At 39.2% G+C, this 27,043-nt stretch overlaps 1 protein-coding gene across 10 annotated transcripts in view; it reads left to right on the forward strand.

Annotated features, from left to right (window-relative positions):
• Window positions 1–27,043, forward strand: part of FARS2 (phenylalanyl-tRNA synthetase 2, mitochondrial) — a 616,343-nt gene that overhangs the window by 192,313 nt on the left and 396,987 nt on the right. For all 10 annotated transcript variants that reach the window (XM_035030777.1, XM_035030780.1, XM_035030779.1 and 7 more), the window contains one exon: window positions 19,794–19,925. In XM_035030777.1, the coding sequence (XP_034886668.1) occupies window positions 19,794–19,925 (132 nt within the window). The remainder of the gene's footprint in view (window positions 1–19,793; window positions 19,926–27,043) is intronic.

Raw genomic sequence — 27,043 nt, forward strand, 5'->3', positions numbered from 1 at the left:
TTCTGTTCCATTGATCTATGTGTCTGTTTTTGTGCCAGTACCGTAATGTCTTGATGATGACAGCTTTGTAATAGAGCTGGAAGTCCGGAATTGTGATGCCGCCAGCTTTGCTTTTCTTTTTCAACATTCCTCTGGCTATGCGGGGTCTTTTCTGGTTCCATACAAATTTTAGGATTATTTGTTCCATTTCTTTGAAAAAAGTGGATGGTATTTTGATGGGGATTGCATTGAATGTGTAGATTTCTCTAGGTAGCATTGACATCTTCACAATATTTATTCTTCCAATCCATAGGCATGGAACGTTTTTCCATTTCTTTGTGTCTTCCTCAATTTCTTTCATGAGTATTTTATAGTTTTCTGAGTACAGATCCTTTGTCTCTTTGGTTAGATTTATTCCTAGGTATCTTATGGTTTTGGGTGCAATTGTAAATGGGATCGACTCCTTAATTTCTCTTTCTTCTGTCTTGTTGTTGGTGTATAGGAATGCCACTGACTTCTGTGCATTGATTTTATATCCTGCCACTTTACTGAATTCCTGTATGAGTTCTAGCAGTTTTGGGGTGGAGTCTTTTGGGTTTTCCACATAAAGTATCATATCATCTGCAAAGAGTGAGAGTTTGACTTCTTCTTTGCCGATTTGGATGCCTTTTTATTTCTTTTTGTTGTCTGATTGCTGTGGCTAGGACTTCCAATACTATGTTGAATAGCAGTGGTGATAGTGGACATCCCTGCCGCGTTCCTGACCTTAGGGGGAAAGCTCTCAGTTTTTCCCCATTGAGAAGGATATTTGCTGTACGTTTTTCATAGATGGCTCTTATGATATTGAGGTATGTACCCTCTATCCCTATACTCTGAAGAGTTTTGATCAAGAAAGGATGCTGTACTTTGTCAAAAGCTTTTTCTGCATCTATTGAGAGGATCATATGATTCTTGTTCTTTCTTTTGTTAATGTATTGTATCACGTTGATTGATTTGCGGATGTTGAACCAACCTTGCAGCCCAGGGATAAATCCCACTTGGTCGTGGTGAATAATCCTTTTAAAGTACTGTTGGATCCTATTGGCTAGTATTTTGGTGAGAATTTTGGCATCCATGTTCATCAGGGATATTGGTCTGTAATTCTCCTTTTGGATGGGGTCTTTGTCTGGTTTTGGGATCAAGGTAATGCTGGCCTCATAAAACGAGTTTGGAAGTTTTCCTTCCATTTCTATTTTTTGGAATGGTTTCAGAAGAATAGGTATGAATTCTTCTTGAAATGTTTGGTAGAATTCCCCTGGGAAGCCATCTGGCCCTGGGCTTTTGTTTTTTGGGAGATTTTTGATGACTGCTTCAATTTCCTTAGTGGTTATAGGTCTGTTCAGGTTTTCTATTTCATCCTGGTTCAGTTTTGGTAGTTTATACATCTCTAGGAATGCATCCATTTCTTCCAGATTATCTAATTTGCTGGCATAGAGTTGCTCATAATATGTTCTTAGAATTGTTTGTATTTCTTTGGTGTTGTTTGTGATCTCTCCTCTTTCATTCATGATTTTGTTGATTTGGGTCATTTCTCTTCTCTTTTTGATAAGTCTGGCCAGGGGTTTTTTAATCTTGTTAATTCTTTCAAAGAACCAGCTCCTAGTTTTGTTGATCTGTTCTACTGTTCTTTTAGTTTCTATTTCATTGATTTCTGCTCTGATCTTTATGATTTCTCTTCTCCTGCTGGGTTTAGGCTTTATTTGCTGTTCTTTCTCCAGCTCCTTTAGGTGTAGGGTTAGGTTGTGTCCTTGAGACCTCTCCTGTTTCTTGAGAAAGGCTTGTATTGCTATATAGTTTCCTCTTAGGACTGCCTTTGCTGCAACCCAAAGATTTTGAATAGTTGTGTTTTCATTTTCATTGGTTTCCATGAATTTTTTTAATTCTCCTTTAATTTCCTGGTTGACCCATTCATTCTTCAGTAGGATGCTCTTTAGCCTCCATGTATTTGAGTTCTTTCCGACTTTCCTCTTGTGATTCAGTTCTAGTTTCAAAGCATTGTGGTCTGAAAATAGGCAGGGAATGATCCCAATCTTTTGGTACCGGTTGAGACCTGATTTATGACCTAGGATGTGATCTCTTCTGGAGAATGTTCCATGGGCACTAGAGAAGAATGTGTATTCCACTGCTTTGGGGTGGAATGTTCTGAATATGTCTGTGAAGTCCATTTGGTCCAGTGTGTCATTTAAAGTCTTTATTTCCTTGTTGATCTTTTGCTTAGACGTTCTGTCCATTTCAGTGAGGGGGGTGTTAAAGTCCCCCACTATTATTGTATTGTTGTCGATGTGTTTCTTTGCTTTTGTTATTAATTGCCTTATATAATTGGCTGCTCCCATGTTAGGGGCATAGATATTTACAATTGTTAGATCTTCTTGTTGGATAGATCCTTTAAGTAGGATATAATGTCCTTCCTCATCTCTTATTACAGTCTTTGGTTTAAAATCTAATTTGTCTGATATAAGGATTGCCACCCCAGCTTTCTTTTGGTGTCCATTAGCATGGTAAATGGTTTTCCACCCCCTCACTTTCAATCTGGGGGTGTCTTTGGTTCTAAAATGAGTCTCTTGCAGACAGCATATCGATGGGTCTTGTTTTTTAATCCAGTCTGATAGCCTGTGTCTTTTGATTGGGGCATTGAGCCCATTTACATTCAGGGTAACTATTGAAAGATAGGAATTTAGTGCCATTGTATTGCCTGTAAGGTGACTTACCGTATATTGTCTGTGTTCCTTTCTGGTCTATGTTGCTTTTAGGCTCTCTCTTTGCTTAGAGGACCCCTTTCAAGATTTCCTGTAGGGCTGGTTTTGTGTTTGCAAATTCCTTTAGTTTTTGTTTGTCCTGGAAGCTTTTTATCTCTCCTTCTATTTTCAATGACAGCCTAGCTGGATAGAGTATTCTTGGCTGCATATTTTTCTCATTTAGTGCTCTGAATATATCCTGCCAGTCCTTTCTGGCCTGCCAGGTCTCTGTGGATAGGTCTGTTGCCAATCTAATGTTTCTACCCTTGTAGGTTACATATCTCTTCTCCCGAGCTGCTTTCAGGATTTTCTCTTTGTCTATGAGACTCGTAAGTTTTACTATTAGATGTCGGGGTGTTGACCTATTTTTATTGATTTTGAGAGGGGTTCTCTGTGCTTCCTGGATTTTCATGCCTGTTTCCTTCCCCAAATTAGGGAAGTTCTCTGCTATAATTTGCTCCATTATACCTTCTGCCCCTCTCTCTCTTTCTTCTTCTTCTGGGATCCCAATTATTCTAATTTTGTTTCGTCTTATGGTATCGCTTATCTCTCAAATTCTGCCCTCGTGATCCAGTAGTTGTTTATCTCTCTTTTTCTCAGCTTCTTTATTTTCCATCATTTCATCTTCTATATTACTGATTCTCTCTTCTGCCTCATTTATTCTAGCAGTTAGCGCCCCCATTTTTGATTGCACCTCATTAATAGCCTTTTTGATTTCTACTTGGTTGGATTTTAGTTCTTTTACTTCTCCAGAAAGGGTTTCTCTAATAACTTCCATATTGTTTTCAAGCCCAGCTAGTATCTTTAAAGTGATGATTCTGAACTCTAGATCTGACATCGTACTAATGTCCATATTGAGTAGGTCCCTGGCAGTTGGTACTACCTCTTGTTCTTTTTGTTGAGGTGATTTTTTCCATCTTGTCATTTTGTGCAGAGGAGAATAGATTAATGAGAGAACAAAATGCTAGCAGAGTAACAACGTCCCCAGAAAATATACTCTAAACAAATCAGAAAAGCCCTTCCAGAAAGTGGTCGCTTTTCTGATGAGAGAGTTGTTGCTTTTCTTTTCTTCGATCTCCTGTTGAGTTTGTAGGTGTTCAGAATGGTTTGATCACTATCCAGCTGAATTCCTGAGAGGAGACGATAATCAGGTCTCCTACTCTTCCGCCATCTTGCCAACTCCTCAAGGACATGCCTTTCTCAGGGCTGCCCACATGTAAAGACTGGTTGTGGCAGAAATATAAAGGCCCAGCATTTTGACCCACCACCCTACCAGGCCACCACACCACAACCCCACTATGGGGCAGTTTTGATTGGCTAAGTTCCAGAGCTGTGATGAGGTTAAGGCTTTGTTGGGCCTCATTGCAGCTCATTGACTTCTCCTTCTGCCCCAACTTGTTGTCACCTTCTTCCTCCATAGGTGTTGATACCCCCAAAATAACCTGCTCGTCAATCCAGCCTACATATGGTCCCATCCAACTGAAACATTCTAGGGCTCTGTGTTGTGAATGTTGTCCTGGTCAAGAGTAATGTCATTTGGTAACGGTAGTGAAGATCCCATATCCTCCATATCTTTTTCACATTTTTTTTTTCTATCTACCAATACTTGTTAATATAAATTAAGTGAAAGTAATTGAGAATAATAATTGTGTTTATAGTTGTTAGTTCTACTTTGTTCCTAAAATTGAATCCAATTAAAAAAGTTTTAAGCATGTTACTTTAATGATTTTTAAATCAGCTTGTTCAGGCTGTCTAGTATCTGATTTGGAGAGGGTTGTCTTTCTCAGAGTACTCCTAGTAAGTGAAGTAGCAAGGTTCTTGTTGCCTTCAGCCAGTGTTGAGTTTCCTGTGCTCATTGTGGCTTGGATGTTGTCCAGACAGCCTGCACTTATAAAAACTGGCTTGACATGGTCAACTTTTATGAGCCTTGGGATCACTAGCTATGAAATGGGGATATGAAGTACGTTGCATTGTATCCACTAGGGGTGTTCAGGGGAAATACGACATCACCTAGGAATTAGATGTAGAGAGACCTAAGAGTTTTTTTTAGATGTCTCGTAAATGGAGAAAATTTGTATTAGAGTTGACATTTCTGGGCAAAGGAACTGGTACAAGGAAACCTCTTGGGAGAAAGTTTGAGATAGCTATAATTGAATTGAGCTGGAATATTTTTAAGGAGCCTAAAAACGTCCACACTTGTGTGATGGTTGGGCAGGGGCTAGGGAACAGGTTCCCTACTCTAGAGAAATAGGAAGTTGAAATTGTTTGGTGTTTTATGTAAATGAAATAAAATTATTGGGCCTTGAGGTACAGTGAAAAAAGTACTTATAATTTTAGGGATAGTGTAATCAAGATGACTAATGTGCCAGGAACTGACCTATTACTTAGCGTTTCTGCTTGTAGGTGATTGATATACAGGCAACCTGGAAAACATTAAGATTTACGGGAGAGGGAAATTCCTTCTCTACTTTTTTTCCTTTGTTATCTCTCCTTACTGCCTTTTCTGCTCACGCTCCCTTACCACACCATGCCTTGGGTAACTAGGGTGATCTGCTTTCTTTCACTTTAGATTAGTTTGCCTAGATTGTTGTAAACAGAATCCTACAGTATATAGTCTTTTCTTGCCTGGCTTTTTTTCACTGAGCATAATTATTTTGAGATGCTTCCATGTTGTAGTCTGTATTAATACTTCATTCCTTTTTACTCCTGAGTTGTATTATATTATATGGACAGCTCACAATATGTTTATCCATCCAGGTGGATAGGCATTTGGGTTGTTTCTAGGTTTTGGCAGTTACAAATAAAGCTGCTATAAATATTTGTGTTCAGGTCTTTGTATGGGCATATGTTTTTATTTCTCCTGCATAAATAGGTAGGAATGGAATGGCTGAATAGGAGGTGTATGTTTAAGTTTATAAGAGACGGTCAAACTGTTTTTCAAAGTGGTGGATCCACTTTACATTCCTGTTAGTAGGGTATAATAGTAGAAGTTGCTCCTCATCTTTAGCAATACTAGGTATGGTCAGTCATTTTAATTGTAGCCATTCTAATAAGTGTATAGTCGTATCTGATTGTGATTTTAATTTGCATTTCCTTATTGGCTAATGGTGCTGAGTATCATATGTTTATTTGCCATCCATATACCTATTCTTGGGTGAAGCAACCAAATCTTTTGCCCATTAAAATTTTTTAAATTGATTTTCAGAACTTCTTTATGTATTCTGGAGACAAGTCTTTTATCAGATATGTGATTTGCAGATATTTCCCCCCATTCTGTGCCTTATCTTTTCATTCCCTTAACAGTGTCCCTCAAAAGAGCAGAGGTTCTTAATTTTGATGAAATTTAATTAATTCACTTTTTCTTTTATGGGGTATGTTTTTGTTGTAATGTCTAAGAAATCTTTTGTAACCCAAGGTCATAAAGATTTTTCTTTTTTTTTTTTTTTTAAGATTTATTTATTTATTTGAGAGAGTGAGAATGAGAGAGAGAGAGAGTACATGAGATGGGGGAGGGTTAGAGGGAGAAGCAGGCTCCTCACCAAGCAGGGAGCCCAATGTGGGACTCGATCCAGGGACTCCAGGATCATGACCTGAGCCGAAGGCAGTCGCCCAACCAACTGAGCCACCCAGGCGCCCAACTGAGCCACCCAGGCGCCCTCATAAAGATATTTCTACTCTGTTTTCTTCTAGAAGTTTTATAGTTTTCAGTTTTATTTTTAGGTTTGTGATTATTTTGAAAAAATTTATATATGCTATGAGCTACGAATTATAGTTTTTTTTGCATATGGATATCCAGTTGTTCTAGCACAGTTTGTTGAAGTGACCATCCTTTCTCTACTTACTTGCCTTTCTACCATTGTCTAAAATCAACTGACTATATATATTTGGGTCTATTTCTGGAATCTATTCTGTTCCATTCATCTATTATTTGTCTATCTTGATGCAATATTGCACATACAGTAGTTTCATAATAGGTCTTGAAGTCAGTTAAAGTCTTTCAACTTTGTTCTTGTTCAAAGTTGTTTTAATGAGATGATTTGCATTTATTTGGATGTTGATGTGGTTGAGTTTTTTTTTTATTAAAATGGACTTTATTTATTTATTTATTTAGCTAACTGAACTGTGGTTGAGTTTAAATGATCATTTTTGCTATTTGTTTTGTTTGTCATATTTGTTCTTGGTTCTTTTTTTTTTTTTTTTAAAGATTTTATTTATTTATTTTAGAGAGAGAGAATGAGAGACAGAGAGCACGAGAGGGAAGAGGGTCAGAGGGAGAAGCAGACCCCCCGCCGAGCAGGGAGCCCGATGCGGGACTCGATCCCGGGACTCCAGGATCATGACCTGAGCCGAAGGCAGTCGCCTAACCAACTGAGCCACCCAGGCGCCCTGTTCTTGGTTCTTTCTCTCTTTTTTTTTTTATTTTTTAACTTTGCTTCCTTTGGATTAATTGTCGAGTTTTTACTATTTCGTTTTATCTGCTTTGTTTGGCTTAGTAGCTATAACTTTTTGTGTTATTCTAGTAATTGCTTTATGGTTGGTAGTATATATCTTTAAGTTATCATAGTCCGTCTTCAAGTGATAATATACTGCTCGTGTACAGTATAAGAACCTTGCAGCAATAGACTTTGATCTCTCCCTTTTTGGACTTTATGCTCTTGGTGTTATGAACTTTACTTTTATATGTGTTATCAACTGCTAAATACATTGTGGTTATTTTTGTTTTGAACAGTTGAATAGCTTTTAAAGATATTTAAATAATAAGAAAAAAAGTCTTATATTTACCCAACTAGTTATGTCCAGTGGTCTTTATTATTGTGTTATTTTCATTGGGTGAAGGATTCAAGATTGACGGGGTTTTTGTTTTAGTTCTTTAAAAATATTGTTTCTGTCTCTTTTCATTTACATTGTTTCTCTTTAGAAATCTGCTGTCATTCTTGCTTTTGCCTTTGTTCTTCTGTACATAATGTGTCTTTTCTCTTTGACTGTTTTTGAAATTTTTTGTCATTGAATTTAAGCAATTTAGTTATGATTTGTATATGTGTAGTTTTCTTTAGATTTTTGTGTGTGTGTGTGTGCCTGACATTGATTGAGCTGGGATTGATGGGTTTATATTTTTCATCAAATTTGAGAAATTTTGGTAAATTTTTTCTTCATATATTTTCTCTATTAATTCATTCCTTTTGGGATTCCAATTACATCTATATTTGGCTATTTGAAACTTTTTCACAATTCATTGGTGTTCTATTCACTTTTCTTTCAGTGTTGTTTCTTTTTTTCTCCTTCTGTGTTTCCTTTTGGATAGTTTCCATTGCTGTATCTTCAAGTTTACCAATTATTTTTTTGCAGTGTCTAATCTGCTATTAATTCTAGCCAGTGTTCCTTTCTTATTCACCCCATTCATTTGTTTCAGTTAGGGTCTTTTTTATATCTTCTTTGTCTCTACATAACATTTTCTTTCCTTTAACTTTTTGAACACATTGAGTACTATCATGATACATATTTTAATGTCTTTTTTCTAGTACTTCTATTGTCTGTGTCATTTGTTGATGAATTGTTACTTATTTTTCTCTAGTTTTTTTCTTCTTTGCATGATAATTTTTTTGTGGAATGCCAAGCAGTGTTAATTTTACCTTGTAATATTATCAGTATTTTTGTATTCCTCATAATATTCCCGAGGTTTTTTTCCAGGATTACTTAGAAATACCTTAATCCTTTTGGCCCTTCTTTTTTAAGTCTTGTTAGACAGGACAGCGTAGGGTTTCAGTCCACAACCAATGTAAGACCTGTTTTAGTACTGTAACTGATAGCCCATTGATTATTAGGTTTTCTGCTTGGCTTTTGGGAACTGGCAATATTCTTGGTCCTTGTGAACTCCCAGCATTATTCCCTCTAATCTTTTTGTGTTGTTTGTTCTCTGGCCTTGGGAAGGTTCAAGCACTGACAGTATTCAATTCAATACTAAAGGGTTTTTTGTGGTTTTTTTTTTTTGGCAGGTCTTCAGGGTTCTCTGTCTATACAGTCCTCTTCTCTCCTTCACTCTATCCTACGAATTCTAGTTAACCCTGACTTGTCCAGACTCCCAGCTCTGTCTCTTCAACTTGGGAAGACTTCTGGGCTCTTTCTGTGTTCTCTGTTGGGGCAGTGTTAGGACTCACCTCCCAGGGATCAGTGCCCTTGGTTACCTGGATGTCCAGTGTCTCATGTGGCATTTTTTTTATTTTAGTTTTTCACATGGAAGGGTAAAACTGGTTCATTTTTCCACATTGTCCAGACATGGAAGTCTTTCTTTTTCATTTGACACTTTGACTACTCCTTTTTTTAGATATAGATCTTCCTCGACTTATGATGGGGTTACGTCCTGATAAACCCATTGTAAGTTGAAAATATCCTCAATAGAATATGCATTTAATACACGTAACCTGCCAAACATCATAGTTCAGCCTAGCCTACCTTACATGTGCTCAGAACACTTACATTAGTCTACAGTTGGGCAAAATCATCTAGCACAAAACCTATCTGATAATAAAAAAGTCTTGAGTATCTCATGTAATTTGTTGAATACTGAACTGAAAGTGAAAAACAGAATAGTTGTATGCATATAGAATGGTTGGAAGTGTATCAGTTGTTACCCTTGTGATCGTGTGGCTGACTGGGAGTAGCAGCTTGCTGCAGCACGAGAGCCTAGGAAAAGATCAAAATTCAAAATTAGAAGTACGGTTTCTACTGAATGCGTATCACTTTCACTCCATTGTAAAGTCGAAAAATCGTAAGTAGAGTACTGTAAAATAAGAAAAAAAAGAAATATGCCTTTTCTTATTTTTCTTACACCTCTTATCACTTACTCTTTTTATTTTTCTTTGGCTTCTTTTTTGATGATGCTTAATGTTTATAACAGGAATTCCTTGAAACTGGGGCTGGGGTTTTCCTTCTCAAAGCAGAGTTTGATAGGGAGATGGCTAAAATCTTAAAGTTGCATTGTTTTAGATCTGGTTTACAAAAAGATTGCCTTATGATTTTTTTTTTTTAGGAAAAATCAGTGAATTGTGCTTTATCTCTTGGGATATTGGAAACATACTTATTTTAAAATATCAGGTTTTTTGTTTTTTTTTTTTTAAGATTTGTTTATTTATTTCGGGGTGGAGAAGGGGCAGAGGGAATTCTAAGCAGACTCCCTGTTGAGTACAGAGCCCACCATGGGGCTCAGTCTCAGGACCCTGAGATCATGAGTCTTGAGCCAAAACTGAGAGTCGGATACTCAACCAACTGAGCCACCCAGGCACCCCTAAAATATCAGGTTGTTTTAGAAAATTAATCTCATCTGGACTGAATTCATGTTTGATGGTTGGTTTTGTTGGCTGGCTTACTTAACATTAGATTTATTCATGTACTTTGGAATTTTGATTTGCAGGTTCCTGTTCAGTGGAGGATTTTTGCTTTTGTTTTTCTCCTTTTCTCTGTTTTCCTCCCTCTTGTCCTCTCCTGCTTTGCTTATTTCTCCCTTATGTGACTTTGCAGTTGGTTCCATGTAGCTCTCTGGGCCTGAAATCCAGAATGGACTTAGAAAGATCTGTCAGATGTACTAACTAGCTCTGATTTAGGGGATGGCAGATCCAACACCTATGGCTTGGATCTCTGAGCCTACAGTTCTTCAGAGCTCCTGCCCCAGGCTGTATTTGGCAAGTTTTTGTCACTCTCCTTTTACGAGCATGAAGCTTATTCCATTCCAGCATCTGACTCTAAGCTTTTAGTCTCCCTCAGATCGCAAGCCAGTAGTACATTATCCTTCTGAAGGCAGGCTCCTGGCTCCTTTCCTGAGTGTGGACCCCGAGCCCAGCAGCACTGTGCTTTCTCCTCTCTCACGGTTTTGCATTTCTGTTCTGTTTCTAGCCTATGGAAGTATTGAATGTAGATTATACCTTTTTGTTTTTTTCCTTTTTATCATACCTGTCGTTAATGTATTGGAAAAACAAGGAGTCTGATGGTGTCATTTGGTCTTGTAAGGCCACTTTGCATGGAAAACCAAGTTAGTGTAGCTTTCGTTGTCTGCTCCAGTGGAGGGCAGCATAGGGCTTATTGTCTGACACCTGGATTTGAATTCTGATCATGGCATTTACTGTGTAAACTTAGGTATGTAAGCTGTTGTGACCACCATTCTTTCTTCTATAAAATGAGAATAATGGTGGTTCCTGAGCAGTGTTTATGCCAGCCTTATACCAGTGTAAAGATTAGAGAAGACATGCAAGGGATTCAGCACAGCGTCACAGGAAATGAACAGCACATGTTGATTACCTTAGGAATGCAATTTAGAAATGCTTATTTTTTTTCATATTTTTATAAAAGTGAAAGATATTTTAGATTATGGCCTGACTTTCAGTGACGTTCAATTCAAAAATCACCCATTTGGCGTTTAGGTTCTTTACATACTTTTCCTTACTGAATTGTCACCAAAACTCTGTGAGTTAAGTATTCTTATTTTAAGCAAAATGGAGGCAGTGAAGGAGGGTAAGGAACTTGCTTGGCTAAAATGGTGGAGCTGGGATTTGATCCTAGATCTAGGATCGCTCTTTCCTTACGCTATGACCCATCTACCCATGTCTCTTTGATCAGATTTGTAGAGGGTGGAGTGTGAGCTTTCTGTCTAGAAGGTTTCTCTGTGTACCATCCTTTGGGAATGGTTGGTGAGGAAGATCGAGGACCAAAGGGCCTGTGGCTGTGGCTCACCCCAGGCCAGGTTGCTGTTAAGCTGTCCTCTCAGCTCCCTACACAGCCAGAGAACAGTCACTTATCCTTGTGCCTCTGACCCCATGCCCAGGTTTGGAAGGAGGGCACATTAAATTGTGCTATACTCCATTTTCAACCCATTATGAGGTGGAGAGATGATAATATCATTTCCAGATCTAAGCCCTAATCAAAAGGATTCCCGTGTCCCTTGTCCAGGGCAAGAGCCTGGAACAACACTTCATCACACAGGTCTTTCCACCAAGTAGAAGACTGTGATAATAGCTGTGTGATCAGTTACACTATCAGTGTTGGTGATAGAAAATGCTAGGTTTTTTGTTTTCCGCTATTACGTTGGGAATGTCTTAGCAGAGGGAGTCATTGTGGCTGAAATAGTGCTAATAGCTTCTGTCTTGTCCTGTGTGCTGTGGAGGTCCCACACCGAGAATTTTATTACCCTCTTTCCCTCTCTGAGAGGGAAAAGGTAATGTTTCACATTAATTGTGTAGTTGGAATGACTTTATTCCACTTAGCAGTCTGTGGTCCTGGACTCAAGGGTATGTGGCTGTGTAGACACATAGGATTGGTGTGCTGAAGAGTCACTGTGATGGCATTGCCAGGTTCCCAAGGCCCTACATGGGGAATTCACTGTAAGTTGTGAATGACTTCATGCTGCTTGTGGGGTGGGCTTTGGAAATGGAATCAACATTCATATTCCCACATGGCTGCCTCAAGCCTTACCTGTGCTTCCTCTCCCTCATTACTGCCAGCCATGTGGTTACTCAGTCCAGAGGATACTCTTCTCGTTTGCTGGGGGAGAGACAGGAGGTGCAAACAGACAGCAAGGGTGAGGGACTCAGCAGGAACCTGGGAGTCTTATCCATGGTGCTCAGCTTCTTCATTGGCTACGTGGGAGCTGCCCAGGGAGGTCAACCTGGGTGGTCTTGTCTCGGCACCCAGCAGATACCCTGAATGTTCAGCCAGGACCTGAGCTCGGATTTGACTCTTTTACTAACTAGTTGTGTGGTCTTGGCCCCCTTGAAAAATATTGAGCTGATGGGAGTGCAAAATGGTGCAACTCCTACAGAGGACAATATTAGAACTATACAAGCATTTCCTCTTTGAACAGCACGGTAGTTTGTTGGAGCACTGTTGCTCATAGCAGAATAATGGATATAATTCAAGTATAAGGGTCTTCTTACATAAATGTGGCAGAGCCACTTGCTGGAACACTATGCAGGAGTAAGGAAAGGAATGAGGCGGTACGTGCTGTGTGTATTCAGGTGGAGAGGCCTACAGAACGTATCATTAAGTGAAAAAAGCATGGTGTAGAATAATGTGCCAGAATGCTGTCTTTTATATAAGAAAGGAGGAAAAATAGACATACATGTTCGTATTTGCTTACATCTGGTGATGAGAAGGTAACCCTAGCAGGGGTCCAAGAGGAAGGTCCAAGAGGAGGCGGTAGCACAGGGACAGGGATGCAGTGACACTTTAACTGATGCCCTATTTTCCCCCAGTTTTATTGAGATATAATTGACATACAAGTTTTATTAGTTTAAGGGATACAACATAATGACCTCGCATGTGTGTATATTATGAAATGATCACAATAAACTTAGCATCCATCAGCTCACATGGTCACAAAAGTTTTGTTCCTTGTGATGCCACTGATGCTCTTTTATATAGTAAAATGTATCCTCTTACAGTATTTCGATTTTGAACCCTGCGAACACAATACCTGTTACATTTTTTTAAGAGAAGGAGCAGCGGGGGGCAGAGGGAGAGGGAGAGACAGAATCCTAAGCAGGTGCCACCCCCACCTCGGGAACCTGACTCGGAACTTGATCTCACGACCCTGAGATCGTGACCTGAGCTGAAATCAAGAGTCGGACGCTTAACTGACTGAGCCACCCAGGTGCCCCAAAATAATTTTTTTAAAGAAAGCCATTAGAATATAGAGATCTTGAGAAATCTGGGGAAAAAAAATGCCTGTATGCTGCTTGCTGTATTTTCAGTTTAAAGGGCTGTGGGTTTTAATTCAATTAAACAGAAGCAGAAAAGATGGAATTGTCAGGTAACTTTGACGGTGATGGCCAGGTAATTTCCCTAGTGAGACTGTAGTCATCTAGGATGATCTTAGTTTTTCTAAGAATTTATTTTTAGCCTTTCTTTCTTTTTCTCCCCACCTTGCTTTCTTTCCTTGGATGCATGCTAAATCCTGTGCAGAAAGCGTGAGGAGCAGCCCTATATCAGAGCGCTACATTCTATTTCTCTGCTACCAACCAATGAAAAACTTGTTGAAAAATTAATGCCCAATAGCACCTATTAATTGCATATTTGTATAGTCAGTTTAAAAAATTATCTGCTTCAGGGGAGGGAAACTTTGGGAGGATATATAAAATCACTGGTACGTGTTCTAGTTTGGGCCATCAACCTTTTAAAATCTACATTCTCACACCTCTGGGAGGTGGTTCTGATAGCAAAGTCTCATCTTTAAATATAAGGGGTATGGGAAAGAGGACGAATCCCTTAGTGAGCCAGTAAGTCAGGACAATTAAATGTATTATATGAGATCTGTGATGAAGGTGGGTTGGGGGGGTGAGAAGGAATGACACCTGTTTAATATTTACAGTACGTGAGGGTGGTTAAACACTGCAACATCGCATAGGAGACAGGGATTGGTGGGAGGAGACCCCCACACAGCCCCCCTTCATTGTGTCCCCCATTGGCTTTCCAAGGATCGAGCAGTTGTGAGGCTGGTGTACAAAGCAGATGAGATTCAGTGCTGCCTTTCCCATGCCCCTGGTTCCCTGCGGCCAGTAGGGGCAGGTAATACCTCACCAGAGTTGAGAGGATTAGACTTCTAGCAACCCCTCTCCCATTTGAGCTCACAGCATTATTATGAAGGAATTTTCACTAATCATATCTGAGGTCCCAATTGACTTTGTGCTCTCTTCATTCTTGGACAAAATCAGCATCCTCATTTAGGAGAGAAAGCAGAGTGAGTGCCCACATTGCCAAAGAGGATCTCTGCCTTTGAGAAAACCTGGACTCCTCCCATAGGTTCTTTACTCCAGACCCCGGTGAGATAGCCAGCATTGTACACAGCAGGGAGAAACATCAGTCTCAGAGAGGTTAATTAACCTGCTCACTGTTTCACAGCAAAAAGGTCAAAATGTGAGACGCAAATCAGGTTTGGTTTACTCTCAGGTGTTCTTTCTTCTACTTGGCTCCTAGCTAAAAATTAAGGTGTATAATTTTTGACAGTTGCTATAGTCTCTCAGAGTTCTAAGGCAATTTTTAAAAAGCTCTGAGCTTCATTTATAAATATGGTTTAGTAAATCATTCCGTCCAAACCAACCAACCAACCAAGTGAAGAAAGAACAAAAGAAAAAACTTTGGCATTATTTTCCATTAGATATATAACACCTGTGCATTTAATTTCCCTCTATCATCCCAATATGAGATTGGTCTAATGCATAATGAATCTATATGATTTGGACATGTTTTAAAAAAATTTTTCTCTATTAATATGTAACACAAAATACATAGTTTTAAGTGGATTTTTTTACTGACTCCTGGTACATGGCATGTGAATTAAGCCATACTAAGTTTTTAGCTGGCTATTCAGTATCACATCTTTTAATATAAGCTGTATGTCAAGTTGCTTTTTAAACCCAATATATTAATCCTTACTATAGTTTTGAGGTTATGGGGACAAAACATGAAGAAAGCGTATTTTGGGTGTTACATAAAAGTATTAAATAAGGGATGCCTGGGTGGTTCAGTCGGTTAAGCGTCTGCCTTCAGCAGGTCATGATCCCAGGATCCTAGGATCAAGTCCCCGTCAAGCTCCTTGCTCAGCAGTGAGTCTCCCTCTCCCTCTGCCTGTCACTCCCCCTGCTTGTGCTCTCTCTCTGACAAATAAATAAAATCTTAAAAAAAAAAAAGTATTCAATAAATGATTCCACTAGTAGTGATTTAAAAGAATTACTGTTAATGTGTCAATGTAACTGGAATTTAAATTGTTAGAAAATATAGAAAATATGGTGTTTTGGCAAAAATTACACATTAACTAATAGAATTTACTTTCAAATAAGGACCATTTATGTTTGAAGTAGAGCTACAGGCTTCCCCAAACTGGGGTTTCATAGATTTTGGCTCTTGCCTGTTGTTGTGAAGGAAGCAGAATTGAAGAACTGAAGTCTTTAAAGAAGTGGAACAAAGAGAATAAATGGTGTATGGGCTTTGCATTCTTTGCAAGGTCATGTAGATTTAAAAAGGAAACTTTTAACAAAGGATCCAAGGAGGTGAAGAGGATTACAAATGTTCTAGATGCATTGGATGTAACTTTTGCCAATCTGTGTTTTCTTAGTTTCTGTGATATTATTATTAATGGGTTCTGCTCCACAAGTGAGTAATACTAATCATCTTCACGTATTCTGCAATTACTTTCCTTGTTTCTGACAGATACCTTTGGGGGCACTTGAGCAAGAAGAAACCCAGGGCCAGGGTGACTGAGGTCTGAAACCAAAAAACAGCAAGGGTTGATGCAACCAATATATGGACATTTGATCTTAAGAATTTATGCAACATTGGGGCGCCTGGGTGGCTCAGTTGGTTAAGCGACTGCCTTCGGCTCAGGTCATGATCCTGGAGTCCCGGGATCGAGTCCCGCATCGGGCTCCCTGCTCAGCAGGGAGTCTGCTTCTTCCTCTGACCCTCCCCCCTCTCATGCTCTCTGTCTCATTCTCTCTCTCAAATAAATAAAATCTGGGCGCCTGGGTGGCTCAGATGGTTAAGCGTCTGCCTTCGGCTCAGGTCATGATCCCAGGGTCCTGGGATCGAGTCCCGCATCGGGCTCTCTGCTCCTTGGGACCCTGCTTCTCCCTCTGCCTCTCTCTCTCGGTCTCTCATGAATAAATAAATAAAAATCTTAAAAAAAATAAAAAAATAAATAAATAAAATCTTTAAAAAAAAAAAGAATTTATGCAACATTAAAAACATGTTATTCCAAAGTTATCGTTTTTCCTACTTCTAGAAGTGGCCAAAACCCTTCGGTAAAAAAAACTTCCCAGAGAAGGGGTGAGATCCTTACATCACTTTCCAGTTCAGTCCTTGTGCTCTCTTGACACCATCACACCAGCAGCGCAGATGGGTGTGTGGAGATAGAGTCCTGTCTCTATGCAGGCTTCACTTCCCATAGACTTTATGCAGTAGGGATTTAGTTTGAGCTTAATACAAATTGATAATAGAATTACTTTAATCAACACGTGATTATTTTCAGGGCTTAGTAATATCTGAAATAATCTTTCTCCTTGGGGTAGGGACTTAAGGTTTTACAGGTGTGAGATATAAAGCTATGTAAACTAAATTCTATGTGGGGTGCCTGGGTGGCTCAGTTGGTTAAGCATCTGCCTTCGGCTCACAGGTCATGATCTCAGTCCTGGGATCAGTCTCCCTGCTCAGCGGGGAGCCTGCTTCTCTGTGTCCTCCCTGCTTGTGCTCTCTCTCACTATCTCTGTTGCTATCTCTGTCTGCCTCTCTCTCAAATAAATAAATAAAATCTTAAAAAAAACAACCCTAAATTGTATGCATTTAGCTTGTCCAAAGGAATAAAATAAGGATATGCAAGAAAAATTCATTTGTGTAGACCTCACCTAACTCTGTTCCAGGTGATGTTTAATTATGTCATGATGGAATCATCCTGTTAACCCTGAGTACTCATCTTGCTTTTGGTAGAATTTGATCCAAGCCATGTAAACAAAATTGGTTTTTCTAAATTGTTTTCGCTAGGTGATTTGTGCTTATCTGGCAGGAGTTACAAAAAAGAATGATAAAAATGCTTTATCTGCTGGTCCGTCGGCACTCAGTTATATATCCCAGTGCTTCACACATTTCTGTTTACCAGCAGGACTGCCTCTGCAGCTTTTTAATAAAAATATGGTAGGGGATTGTTGGTCCCAAAGATGGACAAACACACAGGTGTACTGATACCTTCTTCTCAGAACATAGTGGCAAATAAGCACCTGCTCTGCATCCTAGTGGCTTCCGTACAGAAAAGTCAGAACTACTCAGGGGACCTAAGACACTTCTCCAGTGGCCTGCAATAGGACCAACTTTTTCACCCCCCATTAGAAGAGCTGTTGGCGAAATCTATTCAGTAATAAGAAGGAAGGAACTAGGGGCACCTGGGTGGCTCAGTTGGTTAAGCATCTGCCTTTGGCTCAGGTCATGATCTATTAGCGGGGAGCCTGCTTCTTCCTCTCCCTCTGCCCCCCCCTCCCCGCTCGTGCTCTCTCTTGAGTGCAAGCACTCTCTCTTAAATAAATAAATAAAATCCTTAAAAAAAAAAAAGACACTAATGATATGTGAATCATGGGTGAATCTTAAAATCATTCTGCTGAGTGAAAGAAGCCATACCGAAAAAAAAGTACATGCTGTATGATTGCATTGTTATAAAATTCTAGAAAATGCAGACTCCTTTGTAGGGACAGAAAGGAGATCTGCAGTTGCCTGGGGTTGTGGGGATGAGGAGAAGAGGTGGGGGCAACAGGCAGGTGGGTAGGGTTACTAAAGGGCACTTGGAAACTTTTGGGGTTGATGCATATATTCATTATATTGATCGTGGTGACAGTTTCATGGTTGTATACATGTTAATGTTTGTCAAATTGTGCACTGTATTTTATGTTCAGTGTAACGTTTGTTACAGCACATGTATAACAAGAGGGGGAAATACGGTATTACTGGTGTAACAGAAATCAGTTGTCACTTGCTATAGACAGCAGGTAAGTAGGAAAATAAGGCAACTAAAATGTTCTTAGAACAATGAAAGAAAAGCCTACCTTGTCCTTTGTCATCTGGGGCATAGGGAAGGTCCCCATGTTTCATAATTCTGTTCTCATGTGCTTTTTTTTTTTTTTTAAAGATTTTATTTATTTTTTGACAGAGAGAGAGACAGCGAGAGAGGGAACACAAGCAGGGGGAGTGGGAGAGGGAGAAGCAGGCTTCCTGCGGAGCAGGGAGCCGGATGTGGGGCTCGATCCCAGGACCCTGGGATCCTGACCTGAGCCGAAGGCAGATGCTTACCTACTGAGCCACCTAGGTGCCCCTGTTCTCATGTGCTTTTTGATTCTTGAAATACCTTATTTTGATGGGCAGGAATTATATTTTAATTGTCAAGAGCGCGAGTTTTGGAGTCAGGCCGACCTGGGTTTGGCCTAGTCATCTGCTAGCTCTGTGCCTCTACACTTGAGCTATCTATTCATCTTTTTCCCTGTGAGGTGGGCTGACAGAGTCCTCAATAAATGGAAGCAATTTTTGTTATTTTTATTTTTTTCATTTCACATTCTGATTCCCACAAGGTTTAAAATGCAGATAGTCTTGGGTGAGAAAAGACAGTATTCTCAGTTCGTAGGAGGTCATGTTACCATGGAGAAATGGAATCAGGAGCGTTTGCTTAAAGAACAGAAAGATCATTACACAAAGTGAAGGGAGCCAGGGCAGGAGACCGTAGATGATTCGTGAGCTGCCCACTTTTCTGTGTTCCTCATGGTGGGTATCTAGCTACCACGTGACCTTCGCATCTGCTTTTTCTGCTGTTAGTAACGTCTGCTCTTTGCAGGCTTTAATTGTTTTTAATTCATTAGTCTTTTCCTTTGTTAATTAATAATAATATTGTTTATGAGTGCCATGTTCAAGATTGCTTATTGAGAAATTCATTCTAGCATTTACTTGTTTGTTTAGATGTGTGAATATTTGTCATTCCTCTGTAGAAAAAAAATTTGACTTTCCAGATGTTTTGCTTACATTTAGTTGATCTTAGTTTTTTATTTGTTCTTATAAACTTAATTAAAAAATATATATATATATATACTTACAGAAGTAAAAGTTGGTTAGTTTATCCTATATTGGTCATATTGTTGATAAGTAAGTTTGCAGCATATATAGTAAAACTCCTTTTTCTTTAACTCTGAAAAGATATCATTTTCACTTATAGAACTAACAGAATCACCAGCTTTCCCATGATCTTACCTAATTTTTTCCTTCTGCCAGGTGTTTGCAGGGATTTGACAAGTGACTGATTTGGTTTTAGAGGGTCCTGGAGCTGCACAAAGTGTTTTTCATATTGAAAAAGACATGCCCAGTTTTTCACAAGTTTTAAGATTTATTACCTCCCCCTAACGTGTTGCAAATGAGTTTGTTTGCTATTTATTTTACTCAGAATGTCGTAATTGTTGTCATTAGCGGAAGGGCAAGCTTGATCATAAGGAAGGATAGACTGCCTTTTAACACTGTTTTTATTTGGCATCTTTTCAGGACTGGACATTAGATGGGTAGACTGCTACTTTCCTTTTACTCATCCTTCCTTTGAGATGGAGATCAACTTTCATGGAGAATGGCTAGAAGTGCTTGGCTGCGGGGTGATGGAACAGCAACTGGTAAATTCAGGTAGAAAAGAATCCAACGTTTTATTTATAGGCTCTCTTAAAAAAGACTTTCTTCTTTAACTTCGTTTGCATACTCATTTTCATATGCATTTACATACCCGTGTGGGGATCGCCTCACCATCTTTCTTTCCTCCTGTTGCCCTCCAGACTTATCTCTGACACTTAACTCTGGAAGAACTTAATTTCTCACATCTAATTTTGTAAAGACTTCTTGTGTTTGGAAATTTTCCTTGTTAACATTTAAGTGTTGGACTTGTACTCCTTAATTTCAAATTTTTTGATATGTTGCTTTGCAATTGCCCATAGGCAGTTGACGCATATCACCTGAGTGCAGTTTGTCCTCCAAACTATTTAAGAACAAGGCCAATGTATAATCCTTTTTTGTTCTTATTTCATTATAATAGTGCCCCAAATTCAAGATATTTCTGAAAATACAACAAAATACAATAGAAGAATACTCAGACCTAAAAAGTTGTGTTGTTTGCTGTCCTCGCTGTTGGCAGTGCCACCTGACTGAGGTTAAGTGGGAAAATGAGGCCTCTCATTAAATCCTACCTGTATCTGCAGGTACTTGAGAAAGATCTTTACAGCTCTTCTCTGCAGGACCGTTGCTTAATAAAAATGAGTATTTCTGAACTTAATTTCAGAGCTTTTTTTTTTTTTAAATCACTATCTGAATGTAATTAAAAAATACTCTTTCAGAGTATAAATCCTCCCTGGGAAGGTGGTCAGGATTGGGTGTTTGAGCAGGAGCTCACTGCATAAGCAGTAAGGGGAGGGGAGCTGATGTGGATTGCCCTGAGTCCCTCCCCACTTCCCATAGTAGGACATTTGCTCTCTGGCCTTGGAGGGCAGTGGCTCTGGTTCAGGGTTGGGCACAGGGCCTCATGCAGCAGAATGGAGAAGAGCAGGCCCTCTGGGTGACTAAGAAATGTGGAGAGACCGCAGGTAAAGTCATGGGGTTGGAGATTAAGGTTGGAGTGAGACAGAAGAGATGAGGTGCAGGGAAGTGCAAGATTTGTGAGACCGGAGGCTGGCTTTCCCTTCTTCCTCATAGGTAACCTCTGTCTGCAGGAGCCTGGACTCAGCTCACAGATTCCTCTCCATTCTGGCAAGGAAGCCTGGGGGAAAGCGTAGGGCAGTGCCAGATGCTTCTTGGATGGTTTTCACATATTTGAAGATCTGACCTAGAGAAGAGGGACAGAGAGGTCACATTATTAGGGGCTGTGAATAAAAGTTGTGAGGCTTGGGCCTGGGTATCTGTCTTAGGTTTTCTGTCAGTTGACAGCTGTGTGTCTTTGGGCAAGTGGCTTAACCCCTGTGAGTCTTTCTCATAGTTAGAATGGACGCAATGATACCTCCCTCAAAGTTTCATTATGAGGATTAATTGAGGTGATACATGTAACATGCCTGTTAGCACAGGGTCTGGCACACAGTAAATCTGGGCTAAAATTAATCGCTGATGTTGTTTTTAATTTTTTTCCCAATGGTTAGAGCCATTTCTCAACAGAGAGTCCCCTTAAAAAGAAAATATTTAAACAGAGGCTGTCCTGCCTATCACAGGAATGATTTCTAACTAACTGGAACTCGATTACCTCTTTGATCTTAGTCATCTTAGTATCTGTGATTCTGATTTGAGTGATTTTAGAAGGAAAAAGAAAATTAAGAATATATAGTAAGAGACAACAGGACAATCAGCCTAATAGGCATATATACATCTAGTAGAAAACACAAAATATTGGAAGCAATCATGTAAGATTTAATCTCTTCCTGAGTAGGAGCTAGTTCCAAATACTTCTGTGGTGTTTTTGTTTGTTTTGTTTTGCTTCTTAGAAGAGTTCAAGGAATCCCAGGCTTCCCCCCAGGAGTGTGTGTTGTCAGGGGCCAGAATTGAGCAAGCCGGTCGGGATGATCAGCTTACATATCAGTTGTCACTAGGAATTGTGCTTCCTTGTATCTTTTCCAGTATCCTTGATGGGTTTTTATGGTGTTTATTCATACAGTAATTGGCCAAATACAGTTATCTGAAAAAGGTTTCCAAGTCATTATTGCTCATTAATGAGACTGCTGTTATACAGTTAGCCATGTCAAGTATTCTTGAAGGAAATGACAAAGTGAAAGAAAAAAAAAATTAAACAAAACCAAACTAGGGCATCTAAGATGCAGATATGTTCGAGAGGTTCACACTCGTGATAGAATGTGCTTTAAGTTGGTGGGGAATTGTACAGATAAAATTTAAATTAAATATCTTGCAAGAGAGGGAGACAAGAAAAGGAGGAAGAGATGGTTTTGTAAAAGAAATTTTGTGTGGGCTTTGCTAGTTGAACTTGAAGTTATTGTGACAGAGTTCTGCTCTGTGTTCTCAGACTGGGATGTGTTTTGACATCTGGAGTTAAAAATTTTTTAAATGTGTGCCTGGCAATCACTAAGCACAGGCATTATTTGTAAGAACAGCTCATTTTCTGTTTTCTGAGTTCCTGTGGCCTTGAGAAAGGCAGACTGCACGCCTCATCCTTCTAGTTCTGTTTTGCCTTTCCTTCCATCTCTTCTCCGACATTTTCTTCCCTCCCATCTCCCCCTCCCCTGCCTGGTAAAATGGAACTTCCAGGGGCCCCTGGGTGGTTCAGTGGGTTAAGCATCTGATTCCTGATCTCAGCTCAGGTCTTGATCTCAGGGTCTTGAGTTCAAGCCCCGCGTTAGGCTCCACGCTGGGCATGGAGCCTACTTAAAAAAAAAAAAAAAAATAGAACTTCCAAGAAACACTGAAATTGGTGGCTGTAGATCTCCTTCTTTAAAGGTCTCATAGAAGTGCAGGTAAGTGCTGAGGTAACTGGAAACCAAAGAAGCCGTGATGGGACCGTGATACTAGTTGCCACGCTTGAGCCCTTCCTGTGGGCCCTGGAAACTTTCTTCCGTTTAGCTTTGAGAACAAGGCTCCGATGTAGATGCTGGTATCATCCCCATTTACAGAGCCCGAGAAAGGAACCATGCTGTGCTATACCCAGATAGTAAATTGTGTGATTTTGAAGTGGCTAGAAATCCATTTCAATTAAATGATTGTGTCCAACACAGAATGAAGAAATGAAACCAAATGAAACAAACGACAGCAAACAGAGCTCTCTTTGTTCTCTTTTATTCGTTACGCCTATAGAAGGGCCCAGCCATCATGTGTGTTATCGCCTGTGATAGAAGGCATTTAATTTTTTTTTTTTTTAAGATTTTATTTATTTATTTGACAGAGAGAGACACAGCGAGAGAGGGAACACAAGCAGGGGCAGTGGGAGAGGGAGAAGCAGGTTTCCCGCTGAGCAGGGAGCCTGATGCGGGGCTCGATTCCAGGACCCTGGGATCTTGACCTGAGCCAAAGGCAGATGCTTAATGACTGAGCCATCCAGGCGCCCCAGAAAGCATTTAATTAAAAGAGTGAAATAAGATTGCTAATATGAATAGTCAGCGAAAACACTTTATTACACATTTAAGTTGACTATGGCATTGATGTAGTTTGTTTTTTTTTTTTTTCCTGGAATAAGATAAGGCTCTTCCACATGGCTTATAGAATTTTACTTTATTTCTTCTTTTTTAATTTATAGTGTCTTCACCCTTCCTTTCAGACTTCTTAGATTTAGTAATTGTGATGTGGGTGGTTACTGTTGTCGTGATGATTTGATTGTTTTTTCCTGGAGGAGATGTTTTGAGGGCAGGACTGAGTCATGTCCCCGAACACTACACTCTTATTTCCCGTTGAGCTGACTCAGGCTGCTAATGTCTTTTCAGCTAATATATGGAGCACAAACATATCAAACCATCACCAGGGGTGACAGTAGGCTGTGATCATGCCAGAAAGGAATTTACCATTTATTGAGCCCCTGTGAAATTTAAAAGATTGCACATAGGCCAGGGGATAGAAAAAGCCCTGTAGTGGAAAATAACTTTTAAAAAATGGAATCTCTTTCCTTACCTTTTGTTCAAATTTAAAAGTGGACTCTTTTGGGAAAAACCTTGTAAATATGTACATGAACAGTTTCCAGTTTTAATAGTCATTCTTTGTTGTTCATTTGTCTGTCACATTTTTCTTGAATTCCTTCTAAGGCTGTAGAAAAGCAAAATAAGCCTTGTCTTTGCCTTTGGGAATAGCACAGTATACAAGGACATGCAGATAAGTGAGTACAATACCGTGTGGTAAGTATTTGTAACAGAGGTACAGTGGGCAGAATGGGGAGGATGGAAAGATTGGAGAAGATTTTACCAAGGCCTTGTTCTGGTTACTACATTCAGGATGGAATGCTGGAAATACGGGTATTTGAAATGTATGTCCCGGATAAGTTAGGTGCCTGTTTGCAAGGAGTTGTGTACTTTCTGCACTTTGCTTGGATGTCTGGGTGGCATGCCTAATGCTGATTTTCCTATGTGAGTGAAAATCTGTTTCCAGGCTGTTTACTCCAGGCCGATCTTTGCAGGCTCTGCGCACACTTGTGACATTCACTGTTATTAATCTGTTGGTGAACTTTGAGATGGCATCAACCAAGATGTGTGCCTAACCAGGCATATTATTATATACAAGCCGACTTGCCATTCAGCTGCTCAGCATCTTTTGTGTGTAAGGCACTGTGCTAGCCAAAGAGGAAGACCCAAAAACCGTAAGATGTGACATTTCCCTATAAAACTGTTTTGCCTTTCCTTCCATCTCTTCTCCGACATTTGTAGTAGTCGAGTGTAGTAGGGAAGATGAGACTATATAATTAGAGCATGGTAGCGTACGTACCATTCGTGAGATGGGGTTCTGGGAGTTGTGAAGAGGGAACTCTGTCCATCAGTTACATCAGTGCAGGTGTCAGAGAGGAGGTGGTATTTGAACTGGGCCTTAAGCAATGGTTCTCCGTATATGCCTGGTAATCACCTGGAGAGTCTACTTAAAATGTCTGTTCACATCAGGTTTTGTGGGTCTGGAATGAGGACTGAGATGTGCATTTTAAACAAATACCCTAGATAATTCCTGTGAATGATCAGACCTTGCTTTGAAAACCCTGTCTTTAAGTTGAATATTTTTCCCAATTTTATTGGGGTATAAGAGAAATATAACGAACTATGAATATTTAAACTATACAGTTTGATCCATTCTTGACATGTGTATATACCCATGATATCATCGCCACCATCAGGATAATAAACATTTCCATCACCAACCAAAGTTGCCTTGTGCTCTTTTGGTAATCTATCCTTCCCTCCAACCTGTCGCTGGGCAACCACTGATCTACCTCTGTCATTATAGATTAGTTTGGATATTCCAGAGTTTTATATAAGTGGAATCATACTGTATGTATTCTTTATATTTTGCTTCTTTCCCTGAGCATAGTGATTTTGAGATTAATCCATGTTGTTGTGCATATTGATCAACGTTGTATGCATCATTCAATCCTTTTTGTTTTGAGTATTGTTTTATTGTATACCCCAATCTGATTATCCATTCACTTGTTGATGGACATTTAGGTTGTTTCCACTTTTGGCTATTACAAATAAAGCTGCTATGATGAATATTTGTATAAGAGTCTTGGTGTGCCTATATGTTTCCATTTCCTTTGAGAAGAAACCTAGGAGTGGAATGTTCTATAAATGTCAAATAGATCAATGTAATTGAATAGTGTTCAGCTCTTTTATGTTTACTGATTTTTTTTTTTTTTTTTTTTTTTTGGTCTTAGTGTTCTGTCAGTTTCCCAGAAAAGAATGTTAACATTTTCTACCATGAGTATGGATTTGTCTTTTTGCTCTTTTATTCTATCAATTTTTCTTTATGTGTTTTGAAGCTATGTCATTAGACGTATATGCTTTTATAACTTTTATGTCTTCTGAACGAATTGCCCCTTTTATCATTATGAAATATCATCTTTATCTCTGGTACTTCACTTTTTCTTGAAGTCTGTTTTATTTATGTTAAAATATGCATTCTAGCCTTACCCTCTGCTCTCAGTCACCTTCATGTTGTTATGGTACATGTATTATGTCTACCTACATTGAACACCTCACCAGTGTTAGATTTTTTGCTTTAACAAGAGCAAATAGACATTTTATTTTATTTTTAATTTATTTTTAATTTATTTTTAAATTTTTTTAAAGATTTTATTTATTTGAGAGAGAGAGAATGAGAGAGAGAGAAAGAACATGAGAGGGGGGAGGGTCAGAGGGAGAAGCAGATTCCCCGCCAAGCAGGGGGCCCGATGTGGGACTTGATCCCAGGACTCCAGGATCATGACCTGAGCTGAAGGCAGTCTCTTAACCAAGTGAGCCAGCCACCCAGGTGCCTCAAAAGTCATATGCATTTGAAAGAGCGTAAGAGATCACAGTTTTCTATTCTATTTACCTAGCTATTTGCAATTTGTCTTGCTCTTCCTTCATTCCTGAGGATGCATGTTTCCTTCTAGTATTTTTTTACCTTTGGTATGGAAAACTTCCCTTAGCATGTCTTATAGAACGTGTGTGTTGGTGATGAATTTTTTAGTGCTCCTTTATCTGAGAAGGTCTTTACCCCTTACCATAAAGGATATTTTTATTGAGAATAGAATTCTGGATTGACGTATCTTTTTCCTCAGCAGTTTAAAGATGTTGTTCCATTGTCTTCTGCCTCTATAGCTTCTGTAGAGAAATGCAGAATTCAGTCAGTATTCACCTCTATATAATGTATTATCTTTCTTTAGCTATTTTCAGGATTTTTTTCTTTACCTTTGGTTTTCAGCAGTTTGATTTTGAGGCATCTAGTTGTGGTTTCCTTGGAGTTTATGTGTTTTCAGTTTCACTGAGCTTGAATCTATGAATTTATGCTTTTTACCTATTTTGTGAAGTTTCTGGTCATTATTTCTTCAGATAACTTTTCTGCGTCAATCTCTTCCTCTGACCCTTCTAGAACTCAAATTATACCCATGTTAGATCTTTTGATTTTATCCCAGAAGATCCTAAGACTCTGCTCACTTTTTTCTATCTTTTGCTGTTTTTCATACTAGATAATTTCTATTGACCCATGTTCATGTTCCTGTATCACTTCCACTCAGCTGCTTTGGGCATCAAAATATATTTTTTTAAATTTCAGATTATTATTATTTTTTAGTTTTAAAATTTTTGTTTTTTAAA

The sequence above is a fragment of the Mirounga leonina genome, unplaced genomic scaffold, assembly GCF_011800145.1.
Source record: "Mirounga leonina isolate KUSES-001 unplaced genomic scaffold, KU_Mleo_1.0 Mir_366, whole genome shotgun sequence".
Taxonomy (NCBI): Eukaryota; Metazoa; Chordata; class Mammalia; order Carnivora; family Phocidae; genus Mirounga; species Mirounga leonina.